At 44.1% G+C, this 18,790-nt stretch overlaps 1 protein-coding gene across 4 annotated transcripts in view; it reads left to right on the top strand.

Moving 5' to 3' along the window:
* Positions 1 to 4,432: 4,432 nt before the first annotated feature.
* Positions 4,433 to 18,790, top strand: part of SS18 (SS18 subunit of BAF chromatin remodeling complex) — a 43,570-nt gene continuing 29,212 nt past the window's right edge. The window contains exons 1-3 of one of the 4 annotated variants that reach the window (XM_069854006.1): positions 4,433 to 4,710; positions 7,695 to 7,771; positions 9,008 to 9,092. In XM_069854006.1, the coding sequence (XP_069710107.1) occupies positions 4,642 to 4,710; positions 7,695 to 7,771; positions 9,008 to 9,092 (231 nt within the window). In that variant the 5' untranslated portion in view covers positions 4,433 to 4,641. Of the gene's footprint in view, positions 4,711 to 7,694; positions 7,805 to 9,007; positions 9,093 to 18,790 lie in introns of those variants that run through there. The other 3 variants (XM_069854009.1, XM_069854007.1, XM_069854008.1) reach the window with 3 other exon arrangements.

The raw sequence follows: 18,790 nt of genomic DNA, 5'->3' as shown, positions 1-18,790 counted from the left end.
AGCAGGTTTAAGCAGATGGTGCTACCATAAAATTCTTTACCATCCTCTTTCCTGTGTATACAGCCTCATAAATGCAAAGTTTGAAGTTTTAATTTTAAATGTAAATATGAAAATCTTGATAAATCAGCATTCTGCATTTTCTTGCTTGTAGACGGGAACATCTACTGTTCTTCTTCTACTTATCTCTCCTATTCCAGAGAATTTATAGAAACTCAGATAACAAAAATGGCAGAAAATATAAAGAGAAAGTGAGGATCTCTTACCACTTTTTCTTAGAATTGTTGGAAGACTAGATCACTGCAAATATTATAGGTTTCTCCAAAGCTAAATTAACTCCTCTGCAATGAGGAATTTTGACGCAATCCTGAGAACACTAAAATTGCTCTGCCACTAGCACTTCATTGCAAAAAGATAGCTGTCTCTTGGAACTAAATATTAATGCTTTCCAGATCCTAGCCTCAGGAACTATATCTTTACCTACTACTTGTTACTGAGAAATGAGTTGGAAACATAAGGAAAAAAAATCATTCAGAAAAGGACCCATCCTTCTGTGTCTGCATTCTTTTATCTCCAAAAATATATGACATACTCAAATGCACATAAACAAAACAGATACAACACTGTCATAAGTTGGAACAGAGGTGGAAGGAGATCCAATTGAAACATATTTGCATTTGAAACTCTTGGTGATGATCTGGATTTATGCATCTAAATTACGATTAAATAATGTTAAGGTTGCGAGTAACTCACAAGAGCAAAGAAATGTGCAATTAAAGAGAAGATATACCATATGTCCTCTGATATCTAGGCATATTGCAGTGCATTAAGAAAGTCGTAAAAGAGACACCCTGTTGTGGTTATGTGTTCTGAAACATGTGGCACATTTCCATTGTAGCTATCTATTTCCCTGCTTGTACGCATCTGTGCCATTATTTAAATGTTGATTTTGAGTGTGTATTTCCCTTTGCATGGTAAAATAATGAAGCTGTGGTCTCTTTTTTTCCCAATATTTCTTTAGATCTGTTGCTATTTATGCATGTAGAGGTCCAAAATGTTAAACATATGAATGAAAAATTATCACAAAGGGAAATAAATTGATTTAATTTAGTTATCAGACAAAATTAGTCAACTGAGATGGTTTAGTTACTATGAATTAATGACCTTATATGTATATTTTCCTCTAAGCCTCCATACAGTTGCATTCCAAACACTGTTATCCTGTATTTTGTATGGAAATAGGAATTTACTAAAAAACTTCACACTTTTAATTGGGACCATTTTGGGAAATACAATGGGATATTCCTCCTTTCATTTTAAGGCTCTCTAACATTGGCATCTCAAAAGCCTATTTTTTTTCCTCTACTCAAAACCAACCTGAAAACGTGGGGCAATATGATGGAACATTTAGATCTTAAAAGCAGTATTTATGTGGCCGATGTCTAACCCACACGGTGTGAAACACTGTTCACCAAGATACCCCAATGCAAAATATTTCATAAACAGTGGCTGAGTAACCATAGGATGACAGCAAGATAAGTTATACTTGTGGGAAGAGAAAAACTCCCAGTGTTGAGAGTATTTAATGAGAATGTTTGCCTTCCAGTCGCGGAACATGCTTTGCAACCTTGGGACACTTTTGGGCACCTCACCAGTTCTCCAGAGCCAAATATATACTGCTGCTAAAAAAATAAATCCTTGTAATTCTATTGGTGACTGGCTAGGAGATGGCACCTTCTGATTTGGCCATGGCTGTTTTGCATTCTTAATTCCTAGGATTCTTTCTTGTCATTTGTAATAACTAGAGATAGTATCAATTTTGAGCACAGAGCTATGATGACAGTTATCCTATGAGTTCACTCCAAGATCATATAATAATAACCATGAATCACGATGATTACTAACTTTAGAAAAAATGTGTTTCTTCAACCTTTTCTTTTTTTTTGCTTTTTGTTTGTATGATAGTGATGGTGATGATAAAGTGTGTGGGAGACAGAAAGAAACCTCCTACATAAAAAATGGACCCAGATACCATGGTGATGAGTAAAAAGGTCAGAAACACAAACAGCCAGATGGAAATGCTGGCATCACTCCTCCTCGTTAGCATGACCTACAGGGCAATGATTGGGCCAGGGACGTTTTTCTGGGGAAGAAAGCAAGTCAGATTAGCACCGTATCAGCTCAGGGTCCTGTATAATCTGAAGAAACAGAGCAGAGACAGCACCACTCTGGAAGCAGAGAACATCAGGCCCAGGTGGCGGGCCTCTGGAGAGGGGGATGCTGTAGGAACACAAGAACAGCTTGGACCCAGCATCCTGGGAACTGATTGTCAAGGGAAAAAAGCAGGGGGTGATGGGTAATTACAGTCAATCCTAGGACAGCGGAGCCAGGAAGAGCAATGGGGTTAGGGAAGAGAACCAGGCTAGAAACAGTCTGAGGAGAAAGCATGCCAGTTGGGAAGCATCTGTACAGCCAGTGGAGTGGCCACGGATGCCATGGACAAATGTGTGTTGTAACCAAAAGGGTTGGGGCTTCAGGGAAGAGTTGGGGACTTCAGCCAGCAACAGCTGAGAAATGGAGCAAGAAATGCAGGGAGCAAGGAACTAAATTCACATTTTGTGATGTGGTGTCATGTCACTAAATAGTGCCCCATCAGCCACAGCAGCATCTGCTTCCATCAACTGCAAGAACAGCACCAGTTTACGAAAGGCCATAGCTTGGGAAGGAGACAGTATCACAGCTGGCACTGAAAAGCACATAAGCTGAGCAGGGACTTGCCTAGGAAAAAGCAGATTTAAAATGCTCTAGTCGGGGACTTTCAATTTTCCTGTACCATAACTCTGAAATTATCATCCTGGTGAAGAACAATCTTAGACTTCACAAACTTGTACATGAGAACCTGTGGCAAAAACCAAAATTCCCTCCAGTGGCTGCACTGAATAAAACCCAAGGCTGATTTTAGCACTTTCAGTGCCTACAGCTTATTTGAAGTTGAAACAGTAACTGCTCCTCCTCCCTCTTTTTCATTCATTCTCTCAACAAGAAAGATGAAGCCGCAGAGATAGGCAGGGAAAGCTGCCCCACGCCAGCGAGCCAGGGGTCACTGAAACAGAGAAAGGTTTGGGTTAGAAAGGACCTTAAAGAAGATCATCTAGTTCCAACACCCCTCTCATAGGCAGGGACACCTTCCACTAGGTCAAGTTGCTCAAATCCCTATCCAGTCTGGTCTCGAATACCTCCAGGGATGAGGCATCCACGACTTCTCTGGGCAACCTGTGCCAGTGCCTCACCACCCTCACAATTACTTCCTCATACATAATCTAAATCGACCCTCTTTCAGCTTAAAGCCATTCCTTCTCATCCTATCACTGCACTCTCTGATAAAGAGCCTCTCAGCTTCTCTGTAGCTTCGTTCAGGTACTGGACTATAAGGTCTCCCTAGAGCCTTCTCTTCTCCAGGCCCAACAATGCCAACTCTCTCAACCTGTCCGCACAGGGGAGGTTCTACACCCCACTCTCGTCATCCTCATGGCCCTCCTCTGGACTCTAGCAGATCCACGTCCTTCCAGTGCTGAGGGCTCCAGAGCTGGACGTGGCACTCCAGGCAGGGTCTCACCCAGAGCAGGGGGGGCAGAACCAGCCCTGCTGGCCACACTTCTTTAGACACAGCCCAGGAGACCGCTGACTTCCCGGGCTGTGAGTGCACATTAGAATCACAGAATCACTAAGTTGGAAAAGACCCACTGGATCATCGAGTCCAACCATTCCTATCAAACACTAAACCATGCCCCTCAGCACCTCATCCACTCATCTTTGAAACACCTCCAGGGAAGGTGACTCAGCCACTTCCCTGGGCAGCCTGTTCCAGTGCCCAATGACTCTTTCCATGAAAAATTTTTTCCTAATATCCAGCCTGAACCTCCCCTGGCGGAGCTTGAGGCCATTCCCTCTTGTCCTGTCCACTGTCACTTGGGAGAAGAGGCCAGCACCCTCCTCTCTACAACCTCCTTTCAGGTAGTAGGTTGGCTCATCTCTTTTTTCGTCCCGCAGTGCCCCCCAAATCTTCCAATTCTGTATCTTCTGCCGCCCGCAGCACCTCCCCCGCCCCACGTGGCTGCCGGAGCGGGGCTGCCCGGGTGCAACCAACTGTCGCGGCGGGGAGAGGGGGGAGGAGCGCGCCCATTACAAGCTGCGCGCCGCAGCGCCCCCATCCACCTCTCTATGCCTCCTCCCCCCGTTGCCGGCCGTACCACTTCGCCGCCCGTCCGGCGCTGAGGCGCGTTGGGCAGGAACGTACCAACGGCGCGGCGGGAAAGGGGTACCCGAGAAGGCGGCGTGATGAGGGCAGGCTACGTTCGAAGGGCGCAGCGCCGACTCTCAGTCCCCGTTGTTTTGGCTGAGTGCCGCGAGTGTTTCAGCGCCTCGCCGGGGCTTCCCTTCGCAGCGGGAAAGTGGGAGGAGCAGCCGGTTCTCCTTAACCCTTCCCCGGCGGGACGAGGATGGGCGGTCCCGCTGGGCAGCCACTTCCCCCCCGCCCCCCGCGTTCTTCCCGGGTCGCTGCCGCCTCCCGCCGCCGCGGGGCCCGCGTGAGCGAAGGGGGCGGGGGGGGTGGGGGGCGGGAGCGCGTCCCGGTAGCGGCTCGACATGTCGGTGGCGTTCGCGGCCCCGAGGCAGCGGGGGAAGGGCGAGATCACGCCGGCCGCCATTCAGAAGGTGAGGGCCGAGAGGGGGAAGGCCCCGGCGGCAGGGGATGAGGGGGTGTGTGTGGGAACAGCCGCTTCCCGCCGCGCTGGGAAGGAAGGTGGGGGCGGGGGGGGGGGGCGGCGATCGCTGTGCTGGGGACCCGAGGGCAGGGGGGTGTCCCCTGCCCCCCCAGCCCTGCCCCGGGCTCCGCCCCAGGGGCCTCGGGCGTGAACTAACCCGTAAGAACGCGGCCTGGCGCCGTGTGGGGAGACGGGGGGGTCGGGTACAGCCCCCCCTGCGAGGGGCGGCTGCGAGCAGCGTGTTCCTGCCTAACTTTGGGCTCTGCCTGCGCGGGGCGAGTGGTGACCGCGGCTCCCAGGCTTGGCCCGCCCACTGTAAGGCTCCCCCCTCCCTAAACTTTAACTGTTATTAAAGAAGAACGTGGTGGTCGGAGCCAATGACAGCGACTCCATTTAAGCTTTTGTGGGAGGGAGCGCGTTAACTCGCTAAAGCAACAAGGGAAAAATATATATAGGATTTTTAATAACACATGGTGTTTTGTGTTGGCGGGAGCAAAGCAGATTGTTCCAAGTTCACTGGTAATCTGGTGGTATTTAGAAACTTTAACCGAAGACTTGCACTGTTACCAGTGTAAATAGCCAGGAATCAAATCAATTAGATTATTACCAGTTCCTGGTGTAGGTGCCTTTTGGGTAGATAGAACTAACCTCTGATTTAGTAGAAAATGAGACCGTCGACAAGGTAAATGTAGAGATCAGGACCACGAAGAAGACCCTAGAGTTCCAATGGAGGCATCTACAGTTATGTAGTGGAAGTCAGTGCTTGGGAAGTGTGAGTGAAAAATACATACACACTGTGTGGAAAACTGTCTTAAGGTAATCAGTAGAAACTTCAGGTCACTGAAATGCCTGTGGTGAATGCAGGCCATTAAATTTTTCTTGTGCTGTAGTCAAACAAGAATTTAAAAACAAGAACTAGATGGTGGTGTGCTGGCAAAACCCTACTGTAGATAAACCTGAAGAACCTTTGTAATGTATGTAATCTGTCAGAAGACCTGGAGGTGTCTTCATCCAGCTGGAAACTAAGTTCTCTTTCGATGGTAGGTGTTTATAACTTGTTCAAAGAATTGTTTCAGTTTTCTGTAGGCAACTGCTTAATCAAAATCGTGTGAAGTGGTTCCTGCAGCCTTGTCTAGGATGCAGTTGTATTTCTTCTTGTTTGCTTTCCTCGTGGCCCTTGCATTCCTTTCCCACCCTCGACTTGAGGTCCAGCTTTCATGGAGACAGTGAAGAATGCAACCATCTAACTGGCAGTCTGAAAGTCTGGCTGTCTGCTAAGCTTTAAGTATCTACTGCCTTCCTCTGGAGGCTGGAAGCATTCTGAGGAGTGCCTTGATTCAAAGCCGCCTTTGCAAGTGCTGTTAGAGCTAATGCCTTTGATACCAAAGCCTTTTTTTCGTTTTTTTTTTTTTGAAAATCGCCACTGTGTTTGTTACAAACTTGATGTTGGTGTTTATGAATTGTGTCTATAGGAGTGTGTTTGTGATCCTCTTCAGCTACAGTTCTGCCTAATTTCTGAGGCCCAGACAGTAATGCAAAATACTGCGGTTCTGTCTGTGTTAAGTACTTCAAGGCAGTGTTTCCAGATTCAGCAGTTTCAGGCAAAATAATTGCTCAGTGATTGTTCTTGTCAGTTCTGGTGAATTACTGGTTTGGATTTAGAAAGGCTCGGCTGGTGCATGTAAGTCCTCGACTGCATGAGAGTTCTGACTCTGTACCCTTTTCATAGTAGAGGAGGATTAGTTGGAAGAAAAAAAGTGCTAGTACTTGTTTTTGGGTTTTTTCTTTTTTTTTTCCTCATGTAGAATTTGTTTAGGTTGGAATCCTTGAGAAATAAGGGTGATGTAATAACACCGTGCTTTCCTTATAGAAGCGTGAGCCTTTTCCCTAGTCTGAACTATGCCTGAAAGAAGGAAAGAGTCTTGCATATGGTGAAGATCCTGTTAGCTTTGTGAAATTTAACAGCTGGGTAGAGTAAAGGGATCTAAACTAGCTTTCTGCTGAGAGGGAACAAAGGGAGAAATCAGTGCAAAATTTTCTATTTGGCAATAAACTTTCTATTTATTTCAGTTGACTTGGGTAACACGGCTAGTAGCTCAGATTAGCCATGATTTTGCTTACGCGTGTTTGATCAGAGTGCATGAGAGTGGTTAAAAAGACATGAATGTGTGGATGTGTGGTTGTAGGAAGCCAGTCTTTACTTTTCACATTTATGGTGCTTGGAACACCTTGAATTAGTGAGCTTTTTGTAGAAAGCCATGAGATCTGCAATTTCTTTCAGTTTTAGGACTACTTTTTTGTCAGGAAATTCACGTATGTTCATATTCCTGGACGCTTCTGCAGTAGAACAGATCTATTGTGCCCATTATACAGAATATTGATAAAGTGCAGATTAATTAGAGATTCTTCATGTAAGTATGGCCTAGCTTTCCAGGGCATTTCCTTGAAACAAACCTGTCTGGTAAGCTCAGTTTCAATCAGTAACATTTTACTTGCCTTTTATTATTAAATTTATGAACAGTTAACAGGCTAAAAGGAGAGAAGAAACTTGGGGCATAAATTTTTAAGTAAATTTCTTGGTAGAGAACAAATGAAGAAATGCAAAACTCTGGAAACATCATAAGAACTCGTGCAGAAAAAGCATAGATATTTCAATGGGAAGTTTCACAAATGTAGCTATAACCGTGATCTGAAACCCTTACACTGAAAGCCTTAAAACTAATCGGGGGGGGGGAAAATGGGAGCAAAATACAAATAAATTTCTATAAATAACTGCTCTATGAATGTGTGCTATAATTGTGTTGTAGAAATTTCTGGAGTACTACTTTTTCTTTGTTTTTAAAAACTCTGAGGAGAGGAGCAGAACTCAAACTTACCTTCAGTTTCTTTCCAAAAAGAACATGAAACTTATTGTTAACTTCTTTATTGTTTCAGATGTTGGATGAAAATAACCATCTTATTCAGTGTATAATGGACTATCAGAACAAAGGAAAGACGTCTGAATGCTCTCAGTAAGACATTAATCCAAATCTACTGTGGACTGGGTGAATTTCCATCTAGATCTCCATTCTTGATTTGTTTATCTCATCTTGTAGAACTGTGCTGTGAAGAACAGAAAAATATTGCTACAAATATTATGCTTAGAATTTGTGGGGTTTTATTTGCCATATTATTATCACTTTTGTCACTGAAATGTTGCAACTTGTCTGCTGCAAGTTGACATTCATGATGATTATGCCCATAAAAATGGGAACTGTATAACAAAGACTTTTTTCCTGTGCATCATATTTACACTTTGGCAAAGAGGTGTTCGAAAACTACCTGCTTACCACTTGCCCAAGAATAAACAGGCTTGTCTTAAAAGTTTGGCTTGCCAGTATATCCTCTGTGGACTTGCCATCTAATGGGGTCTCTGTAGAGTGATCTGAGAGAACTATGGAAAGAGTGAATTGGTAAGGAATGTAATTTTCCCATTACTCTTTTCTGGCATGGGATGGTCGTGGTACCCTTGTAGTTGTACAAATACGGAGTCATGTTATAGATGGGGCATCACAGTGTGGCATGAGTCCCTTACTAAGGGAAATGGTAGTCTGGGAGTAGGAGGGGGGGTGTCATAAATAGTAGATGGTTTTGCTTTAAGGGAATGCTTTTATTGTAGCATAGTTACTGTATTAAGCTGTTCACAAGCCTGTAGTTACGTATTTGTAATCTGTTCCTGCTTTCAAGGTTATTTTTGTGACTGTGAGCTACGCATTGAGACTCTGGAACATGGTTCCATAGCACAAAAGTCATTCCGTAGCAGACTTCCGGAGCTCAGCGTCCTGATGAAATGTCTGCACTGTTCTTGCTCACAGTTCACAATTTATGATATCTTGTAACAAGGGACATAATAGAAGGAGCTCTCTTTTCCTGGTGTTTGTGATGGAAATTACACCAAACAGCCACACACACTGTATATGTCTCCTGGTGACTTAATTTGGGGCAGAAAGCAAAATAGGTGATAACAGTGTCACCCAGATTTTTTTCATAGCAAGACAGAAGCTGTAGAGAAGATACTGGCGCAGTTTTGATGGAGACGTTGGGAAAGATTGCGTAATAGTTAAGTGTGAGGGAAAAGGCTTTGTATAGCTAATAATGGTACTCTTGTAAGTCTCTTGAATCTTGTTTTATGTTGGTAATTTAGAAGTAAAATAAGTTCTGTTTTTATTGTCTTTGTGACTTAAGATTTCTTTTGTTTATTTTGATAGATACCAGCAGATGCTGCATACAAACTTGGTTTACCTAGCCACTATAGCTGACTCCAATCAGAACATGCAGTCTCTACTACCAGCAGTAAGTATAAAATAGTCTAAAAGTAAAGAATAGATTTCATTTGATTTCCTGGAATAAAAAGCAAAACAAAACAAAAAACTGAACAGAAGTGCTTGAGGTAATTGCCAATCATCTGATTTACTGTACAGTGAATACATGATGCAGTATGTCTCGCTGCTGTGTTTGGACTAATCTCATTGCTTAAGTCTTACTCAAAATCTTTCTTGCTTGACTGAAGACTGTTATTCTGAATCAAACATGCAGTGCCCAGGTTTTCCGATCTGCCTCATAGTCTTAGGTTTCTTTCTTCCTTTCTTTCTGTCTTTCTCTCTTAATTGAGAACTGTAGTGGTGTGACTCTTAGTCCTAACTCCTGAAGCAGTATTTTGCTTTTCCTCTTGGTTAGGGAAAGGTGGGGAGGATGGGATTTTTAATATTTTTTTTTTTGTCTGGAATATTATCCATTCTTTTCCTTCAGTGAAATGAGGTTGGTGTGCCGTAGATGAATCTTTTAAGTTCCGTGCCTCTCTCCTGTATCAGAAAGCAACCTTTTTTTAAGGTGGATAATGATAATGTGCAAGAAATAAGATCATACAGGTACAACCTGAAACACTGCATCACTTTACAAATTAAGCATTTCTTGGATAATACTTGCTATCATTTTTTAAAATCTGTGGGTTTTTTAATCTATGTTTCTGAACTCTTTATTTTTTAAGATACCTCAAACTACTCCCCCTTTCCATTGTTTATGGAACAGTAAGGAAAGATACAACAAACGTTAAAATAACTTGCTATCTTTTTGCTTTTTGTGTTAATCGGAATGCTTGGGGAGTTCATTTTGAGTAATACAAGGAAGTTCTTTGTTTTTTGGTAATAAGACTTTTCTTGAATTAATATAGTCTTGATTCATTTCTGTAATATGAAGCTAAAAAGAGTGTCTATAAAACAGCCATTCCTAGATACTAGTTTTCACCAACTGAAATTGAATTACTTTTTCTTTGGTCTCTGGAGAAGTGTTCTCCAATCATTGCTACTAGCGAAGCATCTTTTCAAGTTGGTACCTAGAGGACTATAGAAACAGTGCTTCATTATGTCCAACCTGTTGTGCCTGCAGAGGCTTCTCCTTTTATAAATCCATGCTTGTAGCTGAGGGGGAGGGAAAGAAACCTTTTTCTGTGTATTACTCAACTAATATGTTTTTGGAAGCTTAATTCATATCCTGGTTCTGATGACAACTGGAAATGAATTTGACCTTATCCTAGTCCCAGGCGAACAGCTCTGTTCTTGAAGTGAATGTGATGACATTCTCCTTTTAAAAGAAAAGGAAAATAGGGCCAGGAAGGACTTTTGCTGATCAAGACTGAAGTGCATTTCTCATCTTGAATGTAAGGAATATTCCACATTAGTTAAAAAATAGCATAGCGTGTTTTTGCTTGTGTAGGCAGTCTACTTTGGACGTCTGAGGGGGAATAAAAAGGTAGCTTCTTGGTTTTTCTTTCAAATTAAAATACAAAATGAAATTTGTGTGTTCAGTATTACCTAAGTGTAGAAACTCTGACCTACCAAGTCAGATCTTTGAAGATTTGCCTGAAGTGTGGTACCATAATCAGATAAAATGACTTTTTGCAGGGGTTTTTAGATAAATACTCTTTAAATTCTTTCTGTCTTCCCAAGAAATTTTAGCCAGGATAACTTGGGAACATGTGAGCTACTTTTTATTTTCTTTAATGTAAAATGAACTATGTAGGACTCTCTTCCTGTATTTGCTTTCCATCTAAGAACTGATGAGGATCAAGTTGTCTTGGAAGTATTGCATTTCTGTTCGCCATGCTTCTGTGTCAGCTGCTGAACAGTCATACTAAATTCAGAGGGTGTGGGTGGCAACAGTCAAATATGGAGCAAGATAGAGTGTGTGTAAACATCTACTGTTTTTAATAGTAAAATACATCAACTTTATGATACTACCATTGCCATAATTTCCCGCATAGGAGTGTGGGAATGTAGGATGACTTGAGTCTGGATAGCTTCTGAAGTTGAATTGTGTCTGATCTATTCATATCTGGAAGATTTTCCCCTAGTAAAATATACTTTCTTTTTTTGTTTAAGTTTTATCTTATTTTTGTTCTAACTTGGTAAATGCACTCAAAAAATCGTAACTTAAAGCATTTTATAAAAATTAAAAGTTATGTGATACAATGAGGTTGCAGAGAATGCTGCTAAAATAGCATTCACTAAATGATCAGGTTCACTGTAGTTTTTAATGTAAGCTAAAATGACTCGACCTTGTGATAACTTTGTTGTATCCTCTCACAATGCTCCTTAGATGTAATGCTTTATAATGTTGAGAAGAATGCTTGTAGTCAGCTTCTGTGCCTCTGTCCACATCGTTCAGAATGCACTAATCAAATGACTGTACAACCTTTCCAAAAGTGTGATATTGCCTATAGAAAACAAGAGAAATCTTGTACTAAACAAAAGAATAGTGAATATGCTGTGCACAGAAATGCTTCTTTAAAGGGGGCCTGGAAGAAAAGGAAAGCTGAAACAAGTGAAGCAGGAATTGCTGGGTGTGGGTGAAGGGAACTAGAAAGACTTTGAAACTCCACTGTCGTAACAAAGCTCCTGTTTCTATATGCATGATAAATTTAGAGTATTCATTGAATCGTAGAATAGCTTGGGTTGGAAGGGAAGTTTAAGGGCTATCTAGTCCAACACCCCTGCAATGAGCAGGGCCATCTTCCACTAGATCATGTTACTCAGAGCCCCCCATCCAACCTGACCTTGAATGTTTCTAGGGAAGGGGTGTCTGCCACCTCTCTGGGCAACCTGCTCCAGTGTTTCACTGCCTTCTCTGTAAAATATTTCTTCCTTATAGTTAATGTAAGTCTACCCTATTTTAGTATCAAACCATTACCTTTTGCCCTATTGCAGCAGGCACTGCTAAAAAAGTTTGTCCCTGTCTTTCTTGCAAGTTTCTGTAAGTACTGAAAGGCTGCAATAAGGTATCCCTGGAGCCTCCTCTTCTTCAGGCAGAACAACCCCAGCTCTCTAGACCTTTTTTGCACAGGAGAGCGGTTCCATCCCTCTGATCACTTCTGTGGCCCTCCTCTGGACCCGCCCCAACAGGTCAGTGTATTCCTGTGCTGAGGACTCCAGAGCTGGATGGAGTATTATGGGTGTGGTCTCACCAGAGCAGAGTGGAGTGGCAGAATCACCTCCCTCAACCTGCTGGCTACACTTCTTTTTACGCAGCCCAGGATACAGTTGGCCTCCTGGGCTGTGAGCGCACATTCAGCTTGTGTCCAGCTTTTCATCCACCTGCACACCCAAGTCTTTGGCAGGGCTGCTCTCAATCCCTTCAGTACCCCCCTGGTGGTGATACTAGGATTTGCCCCCATCTAGCTGCAGGACTTTGCACTTGAACTCCTTTTTTGGACTTCAGTAAAGCTTTTGACACAGTTTCTCACAGCATTCTGATTAGGAAACTGTCAGCCTCTGGCCTGGACAGACGAACACTCTCCTGAGTGGAAAACTGGTTGGATGGCCGGGCCCAGAGAGTGGTAGTAAATGGTGTTAACTCCAGCTGGAGGCCAGTTACAAGTGGGGTTCCCCAGGGCTCGGTGCTGGGTCCAGCCCTGTTCAATGTCTTTATCAATGACCTGGATGAAGGCACTGAGGGCACCCTTAGCAAGTTTGCGGATGACACTAAGCTGGGTGGAAGTGTCAATCTGCTGGAGGGTAGGCAGGCTCTGCAAAGGGATCTAAACAGGCTGGACTCGCTGGGCTGAGACCAATGGCATAAGGTTTAACAAGGCCAAATGCCGGGTCCTGCACTTGGGGCACAACAACCCTATGCAGTGCTACAGACTAGAAGAAGTCTGTCTAGAAAGCTGCCTAGAGGAGAAGGACCTGGGGTTGTTGGTTGACAGCCGACTGAATATGAGCCAGCAGTGTGCCCAGGTGGCCAAGAAGGCCAATGGCATCTTGGCTTGTATCAGAAACAGGGTGACCAGCAGGTCCAGGGAGGTTATTCTCCCTCTGTACTCGGCACTGGTGAGCCCGCTCCTCGAATCCTGTGTTCAGTTCTGGGCCCCTCACCACAAGAAGGATGTTGAGGCTCTGGAGCGACTCTAGAGAAGAGCAGCGAAGTTGGTGAAGGGGCTGGAGAACAAGTCTTATGAGGAGCGGCTGAGGGAACTGGGGTTGTTTAGCCTGGAGAAGAGAAGGCTGAGTGGAGACCTAGCTGCTCTCTATAACTGCTTGAAAGGAGGTTGTGGAGAGGTGGGTGCTGGCCTCTTCTCCCAAGTGCCAGGAGACAGGACAAGAGGGAATGGCCTCAAGCTCTGCCATAGGAGGTTCAGGCTGGACATCAGACAAAAATTTTTCACAGAAAGAGTCATAGGGCACTGGAACAGGCTGCCCAGGGAGGTGGTTGAGTCACCATCCCTGGAGGTGTTTAAGGTGCAGGTGGACGAGGTGCTAAGGGGCATGGTTTAGTGTTTGATAGGAATTGTTGGACTCGATGATCCAGTGGGTCTTTTCCAACCTAGTGATTCTATGATTCCTTGAGCCTCATGAGGTTCACATGGGCCCCCGTCTCCAGCTTGTCCAGGTCCTTGTGGATTTTCTCTTGTCCCTCAGGTGCATCAACCACACCAGTGACCTTGGTATCATCTACCAGCTTTCTGAGGGTGCACTTGGTCCCACTTTCTCTGTCATCGATGAAGACATTAAACAATGCTGGTTCCAATATAGACCCCGATGGACACCAGTTGTCACCAGTCTGCATTGAAACATTGAGTTGTTGATCATTACCCTCGGTGTGCAACCATCCAACCAATTCATTATCCACCGAATGGTCCACCTATCAAATCGGATGTTGTAGGAGACCGTGTCAAAGACCTTATAGAAGTCTGGATAGGTGACATCCACAGCTATTTTCCTGTCCACTGAAGGTAGTCACTCAATTCCAGAAGGCCTTAGGCTGATTAGACAAGAGTTACCCTTGGTGAAGCGATGCTGGCTGTCTCGAATTGCCTACATGTCCTCCGTGTGCTTTAGCATAGCTTCTAGGAGTATCCGTTCAATGATCTTCCCCAGCACAGAGGTGAGGCTGACAGATCTGTAGTTCCCAGGTTCCCGCTTTCTATCCTTTTAAAAAATGGATGCAACGTTTCCCTTTTTCCAGTCACCAGACACTCCACCTCACTGCCAAGACTTTTCAAATACCATTGAGTGGCTTGGCAACTACATTAGCCAATTCCCTCAGGACTCTAGTACGCGTATCTTGAGGTCCCATAGATTTACATATATTCAGAGTCCTCAGCTGGTCACAAACACGATCTTTTCTTAGACTGGAAGGAACTTTGCTCCCCCAGTCCCTGCCTTGTGGTCCATCTACTCAACAGGTGTCAGAAGCAAAATTACCAGTGAAGACTGAGGAAAAAAGGTTTTGGAGTACCTCAGCCTTCTTGTCCATTGGTACCAGTTTGCCTGTTTTGCTTATGAGGGGATTACTTTTTCTTTCACATCTTTTTTCTGATTGAAATGCCTATAGAAGCTCTTCTTGTTATTCTTTGCTTCCCTTAACAAGTTCAGCTCCAGTCGCACCGTGGCCTTCATGACCCCAGCCTTACACAGCCAGGCAATGTCCCTGTACTCTTTCTAGGTTACCTGTCTCTGCTTCCACAGCCTGTGCATTTCCTTCTTGCCCTTCAGTTTGACCAGTAAGTCTTGTCTAACACATGCTGTTCTCTTGCATTCATTTCCTGATTTCTTGAACCTGGGAACTGAGAGCTGTTGCACTCTATGGAAAGCATCCTTAAAGGTCTGCCAGCTCTGTTCTGCTCCCATGTCTCGGAGGGCAGTTTCCCGGGGTGTCCTATTGACTAACTCCTTGAAGAGCTGGAAGTTTGCTTTCCTAAAACTCAGAGTCCTGATTTTAATCTTTGGCTCACCCATGTCCTTCAGGACTGTGAACTCCACCAGTGCATGACCACTGCAGGCCAGGCTACTTCCAGTCTTAACGTCTCTGGTTACCTCACTTGCGTTGGTGACCATCAGGCACAGTATCACATCCCGTCTCATAGGGCTGTCTGTTTCCTGGCTTATGGAGTTACCGTCAATGTACTCAAGGAATCTCCTGGATTGCATACATACCACCATGCTGCTTTTCCAGCAGATGTTGTGGTGGTTGAATTTCCCTAGGAGGATGAGAGCCTGTGAGTGCAATGCTTTCTGTATTTGGTGTAAGAAGGCTTTGCTGATAGGCTCCAGTTGATCAAGAGGACTGTAGTAGACACCAGCCACAAGGTTCCCTTTGTTGCCTTGATCTCTAATTCTTACCTGTAAGCTTTCAACTTACTCGTGGCTGCTTTTCCAAGACTGCTCTTCTTCCCATTTCTTGATGTAGAGTGCAACGTCTCCACCCCTCCTTCCTACCCTGTTCCCTTCTGAACAGCCTGTAGCCGTCAATAGCTGCACTCCAGTCATACCATTTGTCCCACCAAGTTTCAGTAATAGCAACCAGGCTATAGCTTTCTAGCAGCGCGGTGGTGTTCAGCTCCTCCGGTTTGTTGCCCTTGCTGCATGCATTGGTGTAGAGGCAATTCAGCTGGGCTGTCAGCTGTGTCTCCTCCTTAGAGGAACACCTCTTAATTCCTTTTGAGTTATTTTGTTGGTGTGTCCCTATGGACTTCTATTACCTCAGGAGTCCCTGGCTCATCTTCCTAAGACATAGTGTGCTGCAATGTAGCCAGCATGTCTCAGAGCAACAGTCTGAGGGCCCTCACTAGCACCTCATCCCTGTAACTTTGGTGTGTCATCCCTCATCCTGTCTTGGGCAGGCCTCATACTACCCTCCATCCCCTTCTCATCTAGTTTAGAGCTTTGTCAATGACACTCACAAGCTTTTCCCTGTTTGAGAGAAGTGGATCTTGCCTGACACCAGCGTGCCTGGTGTTGTCCCAGTGTCAAAAAACTCCAAATCGCGGTAGGGACGTGGGAGACAGAGCTGTGTATTAATAGTCTGGGTCCATCTGTTTCTTCTAATGTTGCTGCCCATAGCTGAAAGGAGAGAAGAAAAAGTGACCTATGCTCCAGATTCCCTTACCAACCATCTCAAGTCCCTGAACTCTTTTCTGGTTGCCCTTGGACTACATGTTGCTGCTTCATCACCATCCACATGGAAGAGCAGTAATGGGTGATAGTCTGAGGACCATGCTAGGCTAGGAAATTTCCTAGTGATGTCCTAATCTGGTTCCCCAACCAGTGACTTCCCCAAGATGAGGGTCTGTCTGGCATATTGGACCCTCCCTTACCCCTAGAAGGGAGTCACCTACAACTATAACCTGTCTTTTCTTCTGTGGAGATGGTTTTGATAGCCTTTCTGAACCTGGCGACATCTGTAGTGTAGGTGGACCTTCATCAATATCATCCATTGACTGGCCTTCCAGCTTCAGAACCTCATACCTATTGTACAGAGGCATTTGGGAAGGTGAGATGGCCAAGGAGGAGGATTTTCTTGGCTCTTCAAGCATGGACTTGTCTCTGTTCACTCCTTTCCTTTGAGCTACTGCCTTCTGCCTGGTGAGTGAAGGATACAAGATCCCTGTGATCTTGTTTTTTCCTCTGTTGGCTGTTTCTGTCTCTGGGAGGGCAGAACACGGCTCCACTAGCCTGTCTCTTCCTCAGATTCTCTGATGCTCCTTAGCCTTTCTACTTCCTCTCATAGCTTTGCCACCAGGCTGAGCAGGTCATCTGCCTGGGGACAGATATTTTCACTGATGCTATAGCAGTGAAAGGCTCCGATACTCCCTGCAACCTGAGACCTGGATGGCTGCAAGTTTTCATTTTAGCTCTTTCTGGGTTGCCACGTCCATTCCAGCAAGTGCAGAGGAGGATTAAAGTATGAGTTCTGGGTTAAAAGACCTTTCTCATCAGAAGACAAATGAAGTGCAACGTTAATCTCCTTGAGTCAACCAATCTTTTCTCAGCCGTATGAACAGCAATGTTATTAATGGCAGGTCTGTGTTGGAATGTCTTCCCAGCTGGACAAGAGTATTGGCATTTAAGTCCATGTGTGAAGTTGATGTAACTCTTTGCTGCCTCTTTCTTAGTTATGGCAGGTATTCTTTCTTGGACAGCAGTCAAAAGTCTATTTACCACCACCATGTGGGATACACTAGCTTTCCAAGAAGGGCTTATATGGTAAGGAGCACAACACAACACTGTTGTATGATTTTGATTCTCGTTGATGCTGCTTGTGAGGGAGGCAACAGCAACGTTTTTAGTCTCCTTGAACTGTGGAGAGCAAAGACGCAATGAAAGTTTGACTTCCAAGAGAACCTCCACAAAATAGTAATGAAGTACTGTGTTTGTATATTTCTAAATGCATTAAATCTCAGACTGCAGAACAGGCATCTTCCCCAACTTCTCTTTAATTTGTTTTCTTGAGAGAGTGTTTAGTGGCATTAAGTCATTGCAAACCATTGTATTAAAAAACCCGTAAACATCTTTTACACTTTGGTGTTTTCCCTCCCCCATATGTTGTATATTCATAAGAAAACAACCCACAACCATCACTTTATTGGGAAAAGTAGAGGGGAACTTTTGTCCCGCATTCCAGCCTTTTTATTTTGATGTGATTGAGAGCAGTCCTGCAGAGAAGGACTAAGGGGAGCTGGTTGATGAGAAGCTCGACATGAGCCGGCAATGTGCGCTTGCAACCCAGAAGGCCAACCGTGTCCTTGGCTGCATCAAAAGAATCATGGCCAGCAGGTCAAGAGCTGTGATTCTGTCCCCCAGATCCTCTCTTGTGAGACCCCCACCTGGAGGATTGCGTCTAGTTCTGGAATCCTCAACATAAGATGGATATGGAACTGTTGGAATGAGTCCAGAGGAGGGCTACAAAGATGATTGGGGGTTGGAGCACCTCCCATACTGGGACAGGCTGAAGAGATTTGGGCTTGAATATTTGTGTGTTGATTAAATCAGTTGTAAAGTAGATACAGAAAGCATAATAATGTATTCTGAGTTAGCCTTTTAGAATACAAGTCCATGCCAAATTCCAATTCAACTATTTGTAAACTGAATTATGTTCTAAGTGTGGAAGTGCTCGCAGAGAAGTCTAGCGTCTCTGTATCAGTTATCTTTGCACCAAGGCCAGCATGTGATCATCTGTATCCATTTTCTTTCTTTGAGACTTTACATGATATTTGACTTCCAGCCTTTCGGTGCAGACTGATTGCCTACATACATTATTCACTGTATGTAAAAATGTGGTTATGGGATGTTCACCAAAAGAGAATAGTTTTACAGTGTGTATGTGTGTATCGTGAAAGAACACGCTTATACCAGGAAACTGAAAAACTCATTATGGTGGAAAGGGAATCTTGGAAAACTGTCAGTAGTACAAGTGTTTTAAAAGACTTAAAAGCAGAACAACCAAATTCACCGTGTTTTCAGTTTTGTGGGTCGTTTCTCTCGTAGCCTATTTGTTGAATCTCTGCGACAGCAGACCTTGTCTTGATACACGCCTTTTGGGGCCAGCAGTGTCATCCTGCTTTAGCAAAGGAAAATCGTGTATGGTGCCTTTTTTAAAACTCTCAGATTGTGGATCCTTAATTTATCCACATATGCCATAGTCTTTTAATAGAAGTTGCTTTTCCAGGTTGTTAACTTTGCTCCAAAGAGGCTTTTAAACATTGGAAAGAAGTTTGA

This window comes from Phaenicophaeus curvirostris, chromosome 3 (genome assembly GCF_032191515.1).
Source record: "Phaenicophaeus curvirostris isolate KB17595 chromosome 3, BPBGC_Pcur_1.0, whole genome shotgun sequence".
NCBI classification, from domain to species: Eukaryota; Metazoa; Chordata; class Aves; order Cuculiformes; family Cuculidae; genus Phaenicophaeus; species Phaenicophaeus curvirostris.
This window is presented reverse-complemented; position numbering and strand designations above follow the sequence as displayed.